Source organism: Aspergillus heteromorphus, assembly GCF_003184545.1.
Source record: "Aspergillus heteromorphus CBS 117.55 chromosome Unknown BO70scaffold_46, whole genome shotgun sequence".
In the NCBI taxonomy this organism is placed as follows: Eukaryota; Fungi; Ascomycota; class Eurotiomycetes; order Eurotiales; family Aspergillaceae; genus Aspergillus; species Aspergillus heteromorphus.
In genome coordinates this window covers 131,433-146,163 of record NW_020290451.1, presented here as the reverse complement: position 1 = coordinate 146,163, position 14,731 = coordinate 131,433, and the positions used below count along the sequence as shown (strand labels likewise).

Below are 14,731 nucleotides of genomic sequence, written 5' to 3'. Positions count from 1 at the left end.
ATTTTAGAACTTATATCTTATAATTTATTTAGATCTAATTATACTTTTTAAGAGATTAATTTTTAACCTGTATTTTAACTGTTAACCACTCTACTCGGGGAAAATGTATGACAGCCCGGTCCCTGAAATTTCCTCCCCATGATCTATTTAACAGACTTCAAATTTGGCGTGGAATTCCACATCGACACAGCTTGTCTTATTTTCACGCCTTTCTTTGTTTGACCGGGTGTGGTATGGATCGTGCATTACTCGCCCTGTTTATTCCCTGCTGTGTTCCTTTCCTATTCTTCTCCTTTGCTCCCATTGGTGCTTGCTACTGGCGACGTGAGGTATGATATGGCTATAGCTTTACGTCTGCCTGATTAACACGGCTTGCCGCGGGAGAGAAGTATCTGTTCCCCCTGGCTGGTCCACCGGCAGGTAGCCTTACAAGAGTAGGTCCATGAATTGCGGCAGACGCCGCCACTTGTCACCCTAGATCTTAATCACTGTGAGAGAAACAGGTAGGTCAGGTTATGTCAAACGGGCGCATTGATCTCACAAATAATTGGAATGATCATCCACATAATGTAGAGCCCATATCTATACTTCTGCCAGCCATCTTGTAGCTGAACAGCCGAAGCCATATTCCAACAGTGAGTGCCCTTTGCAGGAGTCCTATCTTCTCGTGATATTCGTTATCTGGGGGATCTAGAGCATACATGCTATCTAGAAATAGTTTTCATTATGTACCGGTGACCTACTATAGTAGGCGCAGTACCTAGTAGCTACCTACTTTCTTCGTACTTCTGTAGTATTGAGCTGATTACAATGAAGCCTGTTCGCATGACATGGCTGAATTGCCACGACGCCTCCGATGCCTTGCTTAGTAGATAGATATACAACAAGTCTTGAATCTGGCGTGGTTAGCAGTGCTAGTTTTAGAATTTCGCTGACGACACCTTATGCGATTTCAGCTCCCATTGTTCCTATGCCACCAGGCTTCTATCTATGTTCTATGAGTCCCTCTTTGCCAGTGCCCATGAGAGACAAAGTGCGGGAAGTCGGGCCAGGGGTTGTATCTTATATTCTTGGTCTTTCCCCAGCGCGTACCCACAACATCATCAATCCGGACCAATTGACACTTCCGAGCCTGAGTAATGAAGAACACGGCGTTCTCCCCCAGCTGTACTTGTGCGTTTTGCTTCCATTATCCCAGTCTAATACCACCACCTGTAGTTAACACCATTCAGACAAGTCACACGGCCCTTTGGGGAAGAGTGGAGTGAAAAGGGGGGGGGGGAGAGAGTCCAAGCTGCTTGCTCAAGACAGTTAGACTGGTTCACCCGAGCCCGCCCGGCATTACAGCAAGTCCGACCCCGCGCATGTCAACAGTGCGGGACAGCGAGACGAGATTTTGCCCGCAGATATATGCTTTCCCAGGCCATTACTCCTTTCCGAAGCAATCACAGTGCATAAACAGAACGGTCATTGAGAATGGCGGAAGTGGCACCGGCTGCTCCTGTTGAATCGCAGGCAAAACACATCCTGTACTGTGGGGGTGAGTGAGCCCTTCGACTTGAATGCTTGTGACGCAATGAGAATTGATCCCCCGCCCCCTCACCTCCTCAATCTCAGCGCGCTCATGGCTAACCTCTACTGCTCCGAACAGTCTGTACACTTCCTCCAGAGGTATGGAATCTCCTTGTGTGACGGATTCAGACCGGCCCTATATTTTGCTCCGTGTTCATGTTGAGTCGACATAATTAAAATGATTAACATCTGAAAATCCAGTACTGTGAGTTCGGTGGTACGGCGAAAAAATGCGAAGAGTGGTTGAAAGATCATCATCCGGATGCATACCAAGCGCTATATTCCGAAGGTTTGCGGCCTTGCTTACCCGTCGCCGCTGGTGATGTGTCAGCTTACTGGGATTGATTGATATTTTTCTAGAGGCCCTGAGTTCTAATCTATCCTCCCTCTCGGTATCGGCTCGCGAACGGGCGGCGAAGGATGCGGCGAAGAAAGAGGCAAAAGCTGCTGCTGCGGAGGCACGCGACGCCGAGCGGAAGGCTGCTTCCAAAGTACAGATCAAACGTGTGGAGCGCAACAAACGTAAACATGTCACGGTCATTACGGGTCTTGATGTCTACGGGCTAGAGAACAAAAAGTTGGCAAAGGATCTCGGCAAGAAGTTTGCAACTGGCTCTTCTATGACTCGGTCCGCTGCTGGGACCGAGGAGATTACGGTACAGGGCGATGTGAGCGAGGATGTTAAGGAGTGGCTATTGGAGGTGTATGGCAAGGAGATCCCTGAAGCCAACATTGAGCTTATCGAGGATAAAAAGAAAAAGAGCAGCAGCAGCACCTGATCAACGATGGACCATACGCATAGCATACTCTACAATTTCTATGTTGAGGATGGGGGGAACCTAAGTACTTTGTCTCTATATATTATACAGGTAATGTCGACAGGATATGATTCCAGAGAATCGAGGCTGGCCTTGAAACTTGTCGAGAGCCTCGAAGAATTCGACGCCATCATAATTCATCGAACATCCGTAAGGGGTCCTCATCACCGGTCCTTGTGCCATCATCCGCCCTAGTAGACGTAGCTGCAACGGCCGAGGACTCACCAGGATGGCCATTGCTATGACAATGAGAATAGTTAAGCGAGTATCGCGTCCTCTTGTCCCTCTGGCTGCCTGGAACTTGTTCGCGATCAGGCTTGGGGGTAATGTGTGTGATGAGTTGGCCAGAATTAGTGATTGCGAAAATGTTTCGGGATGGTTTGGTGTCACCACAGTGGGCCAGTTCCGAATAGTGACGGCAAGCAAGGCTGTAAGGAGGCCACATATAACCACGGTCCAGAAGATTCGAAGGCGCCGCTTAACCCATGACTGCCATTCCATTTCCTTTTTATCCCATCGGTCGATTTCATGACGCATTGCTTCCAGTCTCTTTCCAAGTGCATCAGCCCTGATTTTTCCTGTTTTCATACGTTCCTCCAAAGCCTTGATCCTTTCCAGTTGGGAATGAAACTCTTTCAATTCTCCAATTTGCTTTCGAATCTCCTGGTCTAGGCCCGATGTCTCCCGTTGAAAGTCATCAAACAAGGCAGCTGTGGAGCTGGAAAGCTCTTGGAAAGAAGATATGGTCGAATTCAGCGCGGCAATCTTCTCGAGGAGATTATAGTACGTATAATCCAGTCTACGAGTAATGTCCGTTGCGAGAGATCCGACCCGTGACAAAGCAGACCGTAGATATCTAATCCATCAATATCAGTCCTTCTGTGAGGGGGGCCGTCGAGAACTTACTCTTCTCCTCGTTTCCGCCTGCTCCTCACCTGTTCCAACGTTTTCATCGAGCGAATCTCATGACGCCGGATCGGTCCAACATTGTTGTTCGGATCTGCTCCTTCGAGCAAACCGCCCATTCTTCTTCCTGTGTCCAAAGCCGCGGTCGACTCTGAACCCCAGCGGGACAAGCTTGCTTCCTGCATCATTGGTCTATACAGCCCACCATCTCCTTTGTCTCTAACATCTGCATCGTGGTTCTTTTCTTTACTGCCGGTCCATGTTGGTAGGAGACCCCTGGCCCCGGCTGACGAGGTTATATTGTTCATCCTCCGCGGAAGACGGCTGTCGCTGGATTTACTGTGTTTGTGTTTGTGCTTCGGACGTGAATTGGAGGACTTCACACGATCTAAGCGGGGAACATCGAAGGCCAGATAAAGATGATTTTGAGGTTGCTCTCCAATAACATCAAGTGTGTGCGGATCGGACAGTTGGGACACTTTGTCATAATTGCGGCCATAATGGGGTTGGATGCTGCCAACCTGGGCCTCTCTCGCAACCGGGTTGCTGTCGCCGGGTGGCTGGGAACTGGGAACTTTCGTAGCTCCAGAGCCATGGGCCGGTGGCGGGCAGGCAGACAGCTGCTTGGACGGATAGGGGAGCATCACTAGGAGAACCCCAACGATTCCTTGGATGCCCCTGCTAATGGCTCCTGTTTCTGTGCCTGTCAGTCTAGGACTGGCAGATGTTCAGATCAATTTGCATCGTCTGTTTGGCTCGCACAGCTGAAGCGAGAGTAACGTGGACATGGTTGACGGCCATAACGCCAAGCGGTGATCCCTGCGTCTGCCAGCGCCGCCTTCGGTCGGCACCCCTACATAGTATCTACTCCGTATATAAGCGATTTACCTGACAACATGAGAAGGCAATGTTCATCCCATGTACGGATTACATACCTGCTCTACTTGCAGGGATTGTTTGATCCGAAGCATTTCTAAGACAATGTAAACCGGTACAGTCCTGGAAAGTCAATTCCCAACTCCACAGTCGCCGGTGAACTCCTCCGTCCGTCCATCCATGAAGAAATCAAATCCTGAAATCGGCCATAATGTCCAAGCGCAGGAGAAAAACATCCTTCAAAACAAATCCGTAAAGGAACGCAAGAATACAAGAAAGAAATGAAGAAAGAGCTACGGTATCCATCACGCAAGTGAAGTAGAACAGGTATGAACAAAAAGAGTGTTTGGGGGGGAAGTGCCGAGGTGCAAGGGAAGTAAAACAATATATGTCAACGGCTTTCATAGATCATTGCTGCAATTACGAGTTGAGCAACTTGTTGCGCTTTTCCCGGCGCTTCAGGCGCTCGACTCGCTTGCGGTGCATTTTCTCTGCCATCTTCTCATAGCGTTCTTTTTCCTCCTTGGCGGCTCGACGATCCTTGATTCTTTGGATATGCGCCTGTTTGATTGTCAGTCCAACCCATCGGCCTTTTCCTGACACCATGCACAAGCCAATCTCACCTTGCGTTCGGCCTCCTTTTCTTCCTTCAACTCTCTCTCGTGTTCCTTCACGGCTTCCTGGTGCTTGCGTGCTTCCAGCCGCTTAGCGTAGGAGGTCATGCCCGCAGTAGGCCGGAACGGCTTTTTGGTATCATGCCAGTTTTTCCCTGCGGGTCCGAAGGGGGAAAACATTAGCAACCGTTATTTTCCAAGACGAGGAAGAAAAAGTGGGGGCCAGATTTACCATTTTTCCGCATGCCCGTCGGAGGTGCTGAGACTGGAGACGCGGATGACATGGTCGGGCAGGGTCGGTTAGGAAGGGAGGCTGGCCAGATGGTAAGAGGGAAGGGGAGAAAGAGAAGCGATAGCAGCGGATGATATATGGATTCCTCTTAGCCCTCCGCTGCCTTTTTTGGGGGCCTTCGAGTTTTGAGGAAAAAGTTATCTTAGACCGATCAGATAACCGGATCTCGGCAGAAGTGGCATCCCGTGGCCCCATCTGGCGTGCGTGAGGGATTTGTCCGGCGAAATTCTACGGATCACCTTGGCTAGCTGGACTCGTCGCAACCAACCGCCGCGAATGTTCACCCCCACTATCGTCCACCTTCCGCTCCCCTGCCCTCTTGGCCTTTTGGGCTCGTTTTCTTGCTTGCCCCTGCAAGCGATGCTCCCTCATCGCTGATTTTATCGCGCGTGGTTTGGGCACACCAAGGAAAACCCCTCGTCGACACACCGCCCCTCCGAGATTCTGTCGGCCTTAAATACTCTCGACCCTCTTTCCTGAACAGCTTGCGGCACTCTACAATGTTCATCCGATAGAACTCCTCTCCTACCCTGCCCCCCCTTCCTCTTTGTATATTCCGATATATTGCGCTTCGAGATCTGAACCGCTCGGTCCCCCTTCCCTTATGGCGGCCGCTGAACACACGATAGCAATCGACAATGAAACGGCGATGGAGCTCCCCACACTTCCGCCCAATCAAGGCCTCGAAGCCTTCAAAGATATAGTTTTCGGATCTGTAAGCCATGCCGTCTCGTCGGTACTATATGTGACTAATGTTGGAAATCGCCAGGCTGCGGGGATGGCGGGCAAAGTGATCGAGTTCCCCTTCGACACCGTCAAAGTACGACTTCAATCGCAGCCGGATCACCTTCCTCTGAGATACCAAGGGCCTTTGGATTGTTTCCGCCAATCATTCCAGGCGGATGGTCTACGCGGGCTTTACCGTGGCATCAGCGCACCCTTGGCAGGGGCTGCCGTGGAGAACAGCTGCCTGTTTTTCAGCTACCGTATTATCCAGGATATATTGAGGGCCACCTTCTACACCTCGACCGACGTGCTGCCTTTTCCCGCCCTAGTTCTGTGCGGCGCTGCATCTGGGTCCATCACCTCGCTTGCACTTACTCCCATTGAGCTCATTAAGTGCAAAATGCAAGTTCCTCTCGCGGGTACCAACGCAACGGCGCCGGGACCTTTGGCTCTTGTTGCGTCCGTCTTTCGCCAAGACGGTATTCTTGGTTTCTGGCGCGGTCAGCTGGGAACGCTGATCCGCGAGACAGGTGGGGGTGCTGCCTGGTTCGGAGGCTACGAAGGGGTCTCGGCACTGTTTCGCGCCACTCGTGTCCCATCTGCTGAGGTCGGTCAAAGCAAAACGGATGCCGATAAGCTTCCACTTTGTCAGCAAATGATCGCAGGTGCAGCGGCCGGTGTCAGTTATAACTTCCTGTTCTATCCTGCCGATACAATCAAATCACGCATGCAGACTGAGGATATCACCCATGTGGCACACCATGGCGAACGACAGACATTCTGGGGGGTTGCCAAAGCTCTGTGGCGACAGCAAGGGCTAAGGGCCTTATATCGAGGTTGCGGTATAACAGTTGCCCGGTCGGCCCCCAGCTCAGCCTTTATCTTCACTGTGTATGAAGGTCTACGCACTCATTTTGCCTAGACCTTGTATGGCCCAACATTACTGCACCGCTTCTATCCTTCGGTTCTTTTTTTCTTGACTCTTCAGCTGTTTTCTCCCGCTTCCCCCCCCCCCCCCCCCCAACTTTTTTTACGCTGGATTTGATGTTCCATTTGGGGCGCTTTCGAATGATACCTACAGCCATGTTTAGAGTTAGATTTCAATGTTCTGTCTTTCTTTGATTACATCGATGGGGAAGAAAAATGATCCTTTCCCTTCTTGTCTATAGAATGAATGTTTTATGTGCTCGGATCGAGGCAATCTTCAAGATGACATGCTGATTAACCTTTGGGGCGGGGGGGCTCACTATGTATGAGGACTGCAGATGAGACGCGCAGAGTGAGTCTCGGGTAGTAAGCATATAGATAGATAGAAAAGGGAGTATACTTTTGCTCGTGTTCTCGCCGTTGCGTGGGTGTGGGCCTTGAGAGGGGTAGGCCCGTACTAGTACCAAGCACGTACGACGCCCTCCGTACTGTTGTGTACAAAGTAGTTAGGAGCGGGGACCGCATCAACCAGAGCTTCCCCATTCATCCACGGCCTCCATACTGTGCTATCTCTTCCTTCCCAATCACATTCATACCCTGCTATAAATCGTGAAGTAGAGCCATGGCATCTTCCGCCGATCATTTATCTGCCCAAGAGCTCGAGACCCTTTCCACCAAGGCCATTGCTGCCAAGGCCACCGCATACTGTAAGTCTGCCAACACATTTAAGACACTCGCCCGGATGCTTGGAGAATGAACCCGGGGTTCCTAAACGTGACACAGGTCCTTATTCGAAGTTCCGCGTCGGTGCATGCATTCTGACCCGGTCAGGAGAGTACTTCCTCGGCGCAAATGTCGAGAACGCCTCTTATCCGGTTGGGACATGCGCCGAAAGAGTCGCATTTGGAAATGCAGTCGTAAGTCGTAGACATCCTTCTCTCCCCTCCTCTGTTTCTTCCATCCTCTCTCTCTCTCTCTTTTGCATTCGCCGCCCAACATTTAAGAAATCACTCACTTATTAGACAGCTGTGCAGGTGGCTGGGCACCGGGACTTCAAAGCCATTGCTGTTGCCACGGATATCAAACCAGCGGCATCGCCATGTGGCATGTGCAGACAGTTGTACGTTCAGGGCTTGCTTGTGTTCTCTCCCCCCTTCACCCCCTTCTGAATCTTTGGGGGAAATTGGAGGGGGGTGTACTAGTTCCCTTCAAAAATAGCTCCCTGTTGGCTGACCGCTTGTTCCAGCATGAGCGAATTCGCCGGCCCATCATTTCCTATTTATATGTATGATGCGGAAGGCAACTACACTCTCACAACAATGGGCGAGGTACCACCTGCCCCTTTCCCCGGTTTATTTGCCCCAGTTAACTTCTATTCGATAGCTTCTTCCTCATTCATTCGGGCCGGGAGATTTCTCCCACTGAGAGCGAAAAGTCCCCTTAGACAGTCGATCAACTTTCGTCTGGTCTTCTCTGTTTCCAAGGTAATCTTTTTTTACGGAGGTTATGCGCAGCAGGTGCTTTGTATAGATTATTTCTTCCGGGCTGACCGACGGATAGCACTAGAAATAATTTCTTAACCGCTTGTACACAGCGCAGAAGGCCTAGTGTAGCTCACCTTACCGTAAACCGGGGGCATGTAGGTACAAGGTTGTGTGGACAGTGGCTGACCGGTTTTCTATAGCTGGTGCTATGACCTGAAAATGTACCAGGCTTCTAGTGGGCATTGGGGCAGGTTTACACGTGGAGAGAATGCTGTAGTACAGAGTATCAGTGGTCGTAATTGCATTATCTCTGAGTTGGGCCTCTTGCTTGTGCTCTTTCCAGATCATTCATTAATGGCCCAGCATATATGTATATACAAAGCAAGTACACAGAGTGTTCACATTAATATCTTCCACTGAACTAAATACAAATGAACACAGGTGATGCCTACCAGGCCGCCGGTCAATGGAGAGTTAGTTTCCACCTGTTTATCTTTTTTTTTCAATAACAGAGTCATCGCGTGATACTTTCGACCCGCTCATGATAGGCGTTTGGCCTGTGAGGTAATCTTACCTGTTTGGATGAACCACACCCAGCAATCAGTGATTTGATTGCTCGATTGTCTCCAGTGAAACGGCGATGAACAGGGCAAGCTACTTAGAACAACCCTCAATAGGCCTCCCTACATAGAGACCTGTTACAAGCATGCCAGCTGGCCCATATATTTACCAAGCTTTCGCTAGATGTCCCACGGACTACATACAGCACTTAGAATGAATATTTTTGTCAGAACGCTGGGATTCATTGAGTAAGTACCCTAGGTCACCACTCAACTATAGCAGTAAGCTTGAGATGCGAGTAACATACATAAAGCATGTTTCCAACACTTGATCAACTTGAGATACAACATAACCTCATAGGCAAGACATCATGGTGACCGCAATAATGTACGCTATGCCATTAGAGCTCGTCTTCCATGTCGGCCTCGGGATCTTCAACGCCAAGAAGCTCGTCCTCATCGTCGACAACGCCGGTATAGTCGCTTCGTCGAGCGGCAAAGGATCCTCGGGAAGCATATGGTCTTGAGTAGCCCCGGTTGCGCACGTAGCCTCCAGTGCTTCGCCAGAGACTAGCAGCCAAAAGAGGAAGTGCCTTTGTAATAGCCACCGCACCCGCAATTATTGCAACTGGCAGAGTGATGAGCAAAGAGTCTCGTGATAGCAGGCCCCGAGAGCCGCCAACATTCTCCCCAAGACGAATTTGGCCGAATTTGCCATCCCATCTACTATAGGCATAATAACCGACGGCACCTGCCACAGCGACCGGAGTCACAATTGCAAAAAATAAGCCAACACCGCTGATACTATGCCTTTTGTTGTACTCTTCCTCTTTGTTGGGGCAAGGTTTCGAAACGACATGATCCAGGTTCAGCCCACCCTCACATGTTGTCTGGGGAAGGCGCCGATACCCTGTGAGTTCCCAATATTCAATCCTATCAGGATCCTCCTTACATATAGCAATCGCATCCGGCGGAGCAAGCCCAGAAACGAGGCCACAGCTGCCATCTTTCAAGGGTTCATAGTTATAGTCGCTACTCGAATTAGTCACTGAATTCAGTACTGCCAGAAATGCGGTGAGGCAGCTATTGGGGATGCTTACCACTCATAATCAGTGTATGTGCAGCTGCAATTCTTTCCAATGCTGTGAACATGAGGCTCACGCCAGTTATTCCAACATTGAGCCGACGGCTTCTTGCGATGGTATTGCTCAACATGACCGAACAAGCAGTTATTGCTCTCAAATGGATGTTTCGGTTCCCAGATATAATAATCGTGACTCTCTTTACTCTCATCCAACTTGCACGAAGTGGAGCGGAGTCCACTGAAGTCGATGCTCACGGTGGCAAGCTTGTTTCGATGGTCGGATTCCAATTCCTTACCCCAAAGGAGGAAGCTCTTAGAAGTGTCAGACGGCACAGTTGAAATATCATCAATCTGCATTTCCACGTCCGAGAAAGAGAACTCTTCCCAGGTGTTTCCCTCGTCTAGGCTGTAGTAAAGGACTTTGGTTGGTTTAGACTCGGGTACGATCACAATGACAGACCCAGCATCACCAAACTCCCACATGTACCTGCCCTTCTTCACAGACTTCCAGGTGAAGCCTGCATCCTGAGTGATAAATGTATCTACCTCATCTTCCGGACCAAGATGATCGCCAACATTTCCTACACCCATCATCAGACCGATGGCCGAGCCGGACGAGAACGTATCCCGCTCATCTCTGCGTTCGGTATAGCCGTGAAGGTGAAGCGAACAGCCAGGGATACCTTTCCCTTCTTCAGCGGAACAACTGAAGTCCTTGCCATCTGCATCTTTGGTTGGGGAAGAAAGTAATGACCATCGCCCTCCATCATTGTGGGTGATCATAGTCCTTAATTTTTTTGATTCACCGTCTGACAACTTATCCATGTTGCTGACAACGTTTGCAATTGCCACGCCCTCCATGCCCTGCATCTTCTCAAAATCAACATAGCCGCGGTGATTTCGATTCACCGCACCGAGACTGAGAACATAAAAAGTGCCGTTACTGTTGCTTTTGATGATTGAACCATACTCAGCCCCCTCCATATTGTTCACGGTAACGTGCAAGAAAACAGCATGCGTAGAACTCTCAAGTACAGTATAGGCTGTCTGAACAGGAACGTCGACATTAGGAGGAAATTGTGCCCCTGCGAATGTCCGACCATCAACACTGCTACTGGCCACTAACGAGTCGGACCTTACTGGATCTCGCGAGGCCACGATAATAAACTCAGACATCGTAGCATAGCTGATCACATCTTCGAAATGGACATGCCAATCAGAAAACCAATTGTCGCTAGACATTAGCTGCAGATGATTGTTCCTGTTCTCATTCTCATATTGCTCACAGAAGATAAGATTTGTGCTTTCTGGTCGGCTTTCCCTGCTTTCAAATTCACACTTTTGGACATAACGGCGCAGAAGTTCCCAGTTCTCGCCACGATTTTTGCTGATGTAGGCGTTAGAGTGGCAGTCATTAGACCCACAGTCCACGGCTCCAGTCCATATCAGCCAGTCTTTGTACTGGGGATGAAATGAGAGAGTTGAGAGACGTTCCTTGGTCGGGGGCGCTGGGGCTTCAAAAGGTTTGAATGTTTGAGCTCGATCGACAGTCCAAAAGCCTTTAGCACCATCAGTCAAGAGAAAGGCGCCATCACTGTTGTATGGGTGGGGCACAATTTTGTTTATTTTTTCTCCCTTCAAAAGCTCCTGCCATGTTTTGCCGTGGTCATGTGAGACATAAAACACATGTTCACTAGTAAGCATTATAATAGTCTCATCATCTCCAGAACTGCTTGATTGACGTTCCAGATAATAGTACGCGCTGAACTGTTTTCCGTCAAAGAACCTTTTCACCACGCTTAATTTGCCATCTGCAGGTGTACTACCTGCATCCTTGCATGGCCACTCAATATCATTGTCCAAGTCCTGGCCACCCTCACGGATACAGGTGTCGCCGGGTATTAGTCGCCAGCCTGATGGGCCCATAAATGTATCAGTAGGTTGTTGACATTTTCCTTCGGGTGGAGATGGCACAGCAGCCAGGATGCAGTTCTTTCCGTCCTCACTGCGCTTGTATTGGCACTCAAAATCTTCTGCCGTACAACTGCATGGCTTCAATATCGCCTGTGGATCCTTGAACTCTTTGTCCACAAAACAATCCGCATTCGCCTTTCTACGGCGAAATAGCTGCGTGTGGCCCATCAAGCAGTCGGGCTCGCCATTCTTGTCTAATCTGGCCGGCCACATTTCGAAGTCATTTTCTTCACATTGTCGCTCGTGCAGGCCACTGAAATCGATGGAATAGACAACATGCCCCCCGTCCTTGTTATGCTTTCCAACCAGGACAAATTTCAGGCTGGTCGAGTCAGGGGTGGTCGTGACCATTGTCGGGTATATCTTGTGTTCGAGCTCCACAGATTCCCATTCTTTGCCATGATCAAGGGAAAATCTAACCTTACTAGCTGTCCCATCATCGCTAACCGCCATGACAACAGCTCCTTGGTCGCCAAACTCATATTTATGCGGCCCGTCAAGAGCGTGACGCCAACTCACGCCTGCATCATCCGAAATATATAGATCGCCATCAGCGTACTTTTTGAGGTGGTCACCCGTATTGCCGACACCCATTACTAGCCCCGGTGCTGGGCTTGAAAACACTCGGCCAATATTTGCGAACGCAGTTACTGAATGTAGATGTAGGTTTTCGTCATTGACTTTTAGCGCCTGGAAACTTCTTCCATCGTCGAAGCTAATCTTGCTGATGACCTTCTTCTCAGACCCTGACTCGACTTCCTTTGGATTTTTCACGGTGTTGACCATTACTATCCCCTGTATCCCGGCAATCTTTTCGAAATCAACTGTACCTTCCATGTCGCGGTTGGTGTGTTCGATATTACGGCTAAAGAAGGTACCGTTCGAGTTAGACGTGAAAAGCACGCCCATACTGCTGGATGGACTGGTCAGAACGTCTACCTGTAAGCTGTAGTTAGTGCTCTCAAGCATCGTGTAGGCATCCTGCTCCACTCGGTGACCATCAAATTCAGCTCGACTCCAGGTATCTGTGTCAGTCGTCACAAACAAAGCAAGTTCCTCTGTCCCCTTAGATTTGACAGCGGCCACGATGAATTTCTTGACAGCGGCTGTGCTTATGACACCAGAAACCGGTCGGCCTTCTTGCAACTTTACCTCCGTGCCCTCAATGTTGCTGCTGAAGTAGTCGTCCGAGTATACCAGTCGGTTTGCATGCCCAAATGGTACCTTCAATCCCGGGACAACACAAAGTGATCTGTCGTTAAGCTCCTCGGAGATATCCATGTCCTCGGCGAACTGGGGATGCCCTACTGCCCATGAGCACCCCGCAGCACTCTCTCGCAGTAATTTAATAGTTTTGAAATCATCCGTTGTATAGTATGACCTCACAATGCAAAAAAGTCCGGCGCATTCTTCGCTTTGTAAGATGACTTTGCTCGAATCCCAGCCATGAAAAACGAGAGGAGGGTGCTGAATTGCCGGGAAGTCACCAATATCAAACGTTCTCCACGTCTTGGCTTGATCAGTAGTGACCAAGTGGTGTCCATTGTTGCCGATGGCGTAGGCCTTGGTATTGTCAAACGGGTGCTGTCGAATAAACAAGATTTGATGCTTTAGACTGCCATCATCGGACTCAACCATTTGCCATCCCTCGCCCCCATCGAAGGATTGTAAGAGATCACCATTCTTCAAGCTCATGACAACAGTTTCTGTGTCCTCAAAATAAAATAGTGCGACTGGTTCATGCTCAAACTTGGTTTCGGTGATTCTTGGTCGATCTAACTTCGCAAAACCGGGCTGCAAAGTGAGTGCCAATAACAGGCAACTCACTAGCAGGAGCCATCGAAAGGTCATGACCGAGGATTATGCAACATTTGAGACTGGAAGGGAACGAGACCTATGATTCAGCAAAAGCTGTCGCCGGGGTGATGTTCTGATATGAGAGACACTGGGCAATGAATAACTGATAAATGTCGAAGAGTCAGGGCAGTTTTCCACGCAACACAAGTTGGAAGTGAAGGGAAGTATGGTTGTGGTCTACAGGCAAGAATGTTGTCTCGACGATCACTGTAGACTAGCAGCGTGGCCGGGAAGCTCCATAGTCACGTGTCACACATTGCTTATCGGGCCTAGGAATCCAGACATGCGACATGCCAGAGTGGAGCTTCTGTCCTCGGTCGAGATGTACTATCTAACTGATAGCCCGTGAAAGTCCGTACACGATAAGTAATGAACCGAAAACCCATTTTGTTTCCAGACCATACCCATACTTGCTCTTAGCAAGCATCTCTGCCGAGTGCTCAGTACAGAATGGAGTAGCTATCTATAGGCTGATGATCAGGTGATGGCCCCCTCTGCTCACCCAACACCTCGTGAATTACTACACCAGGCTACACGAGGGTTTTAGCTATAGTAGTATTTTACCTTACCAGATGACTGGGGCTCACCACTCTAAGAAACGTCGGTCCATCATTTTAGACCAACCTTACGTTAAATATGGTCAATGACTTCCAGCACCTGACATGGGTAGTTAGGTACAAACTTGATCGCAACCAACTTACATTGCTCACTGCCGACACAGAACTGACATGCCATTCATTCCAGGCTACAGTCAACCTTGACTACCTGCGCCTACCACCTAACTATATACCAGCTATGTCAGACTATTTGTACCAACTACCGTAGTACCTGTGACGGAAGGAACCACGTGACCTTACTGCCTCGCACCCACGCGTCCTTATAGCAAAAATACAAGCTTGTTGATCCTCGCATGATTTGCTACAAGACCTTGGGGGGGGGAGGGGGGTCGCTCGCGCGCCCCATGCAACCATACAGACATAAGTATAAATATTTTTGTGCCAGTTAACGAGGTTACATAGAATAGGTAGAGTAATAGCAAGT

At 49.5% G+C, this 14,731-nt stretch overlaps 5 protein-coding genes across 5 annotated transcripts; 3 read left to right on the top strand and 2 right to left on the bottom strand.

Moving 5' to 3' along the window:
* Positions 1 to 1,476: 1,476 nt before the first annotated feature.
* tma22 (putative RNA binding protein Tma22) lies at positions 1,477 to 2,421 on the top strand (the record flags this gene model as incomplete). The annotated part of the gene is made up of 4 exons (XM_025547472.1): positions 1,477 to 1,540; positions 1,652 to 1,671; positions 1,774 to 1,896; positions 1,935 to 2,421. 4 exons carry the CDS (start codon positions 1,477 to 1,479, stop codon positions 2,349 to 2,351), a joined length of 624 nt encoding a protein of 207 aa, XP_025394771.1. The 3' UTR covers positions 2,352 to 2,421.
* Positions 2,422 to 2,572: 151 nt separating this feature from the next.
* Positions 2,573 to 5,219, bottom strand: BO70DRAFT_383139 (Cgr1-domain-containing protein; the record flags this gene model as incomplete). The annotated part of the gene is made up of 7 exons (XM_025545571.1): positions 5,019 to 5,219; positions 4,796 to 4,941; positions 4,597 to 4,733; positions 4,232 to 4,269; positions 3,297 to 3,993; positions 2,616 to 3,246; positions 2,573 to 2,581 (listed from the first exon to the last, which is right to left on the bottom strand). The coding sequence occupies exons 1-7, from the start codon at positions 5,068 to 5,070 to the stop codon at positions 2,573 to 2,575; spliced, it is 1,710 nt and encodes a 569-aa protein (XP_025394770.1). The 5' UTR covers positions 5,071 to 5,219.
* Positions 5,220 to 5,351: 132 nt separating this feature from the next.
* amcA (putative mitochondrial ornithine carrier protein AmcA/Ort1) lies at positions 5,352 to 6,826 on the top strand. Its single transcript, XM_025540612.1, has 2 exons — positions 5,352 to 5,793; positions 5,848 to 6,826. Exons 1-2 carry the CDS (start codon positions 5,683 to 5,685, stop codon positions 6,724 to 6,726), a joined length of 990 nt encoding a protein of 329 aa, XP_025394769.1. The 5' UTR covers positions 5,352 to 5,682; the 3' UTR covers positions 6,727 to 6,826.
* Positions 6,827 to 7,241: 415 nt separating this feature from the next.
* On the top strand, positions 7,242 to 8,601 carry BO70DRAFT_366551 (cytidine deaminase). The gene is made up of 6 exons (XM_025544362.1): positions 7,242 to 7,438; positions 7,515 to 7,648; positions 7,766 to 7,851; positions 7,978 to 8,059; positions 8,115 to 8,215; positions 8,292 to 8,601. Exons 1-5 carry the CDS (start codon positions 7,354 to 7,356, stop codon positions 8,154 to 8,156), a joined length of 429 nt encoding a protein of 142 aa, XP_025394768.1. The 5' UTR covers positions 7,242 to 7,353; the 3' UTR covers positions 8,157 to 8,215; positions 8,292 to 8,601.
* A 575-nt stretch (positions 8,602 to 9,176) lies between these two features.
* BO70DRAFT_301712 (vacuolar protein sorting/targeting protein 10) lies at positions 9,177 to 13,684 on the bottom strand (the record flags this gene model as incomplete). Its single annotated transcript, XM_025539720.1, has 2 exons — positions 9,177 to 9,807; positions 9,876 to 13,684. The coding sequence occupies 2 exons, from the start codon at positions 13,682 to 13,684 to the stop codon at positions 9,177 to 9,179; spliced, it is 4,440 nt and encodes a 1,479-aa protein (XP_025394767.1).
* Positions 13,685 to 14,731: the final 1,047 nt, after the last annotated feature.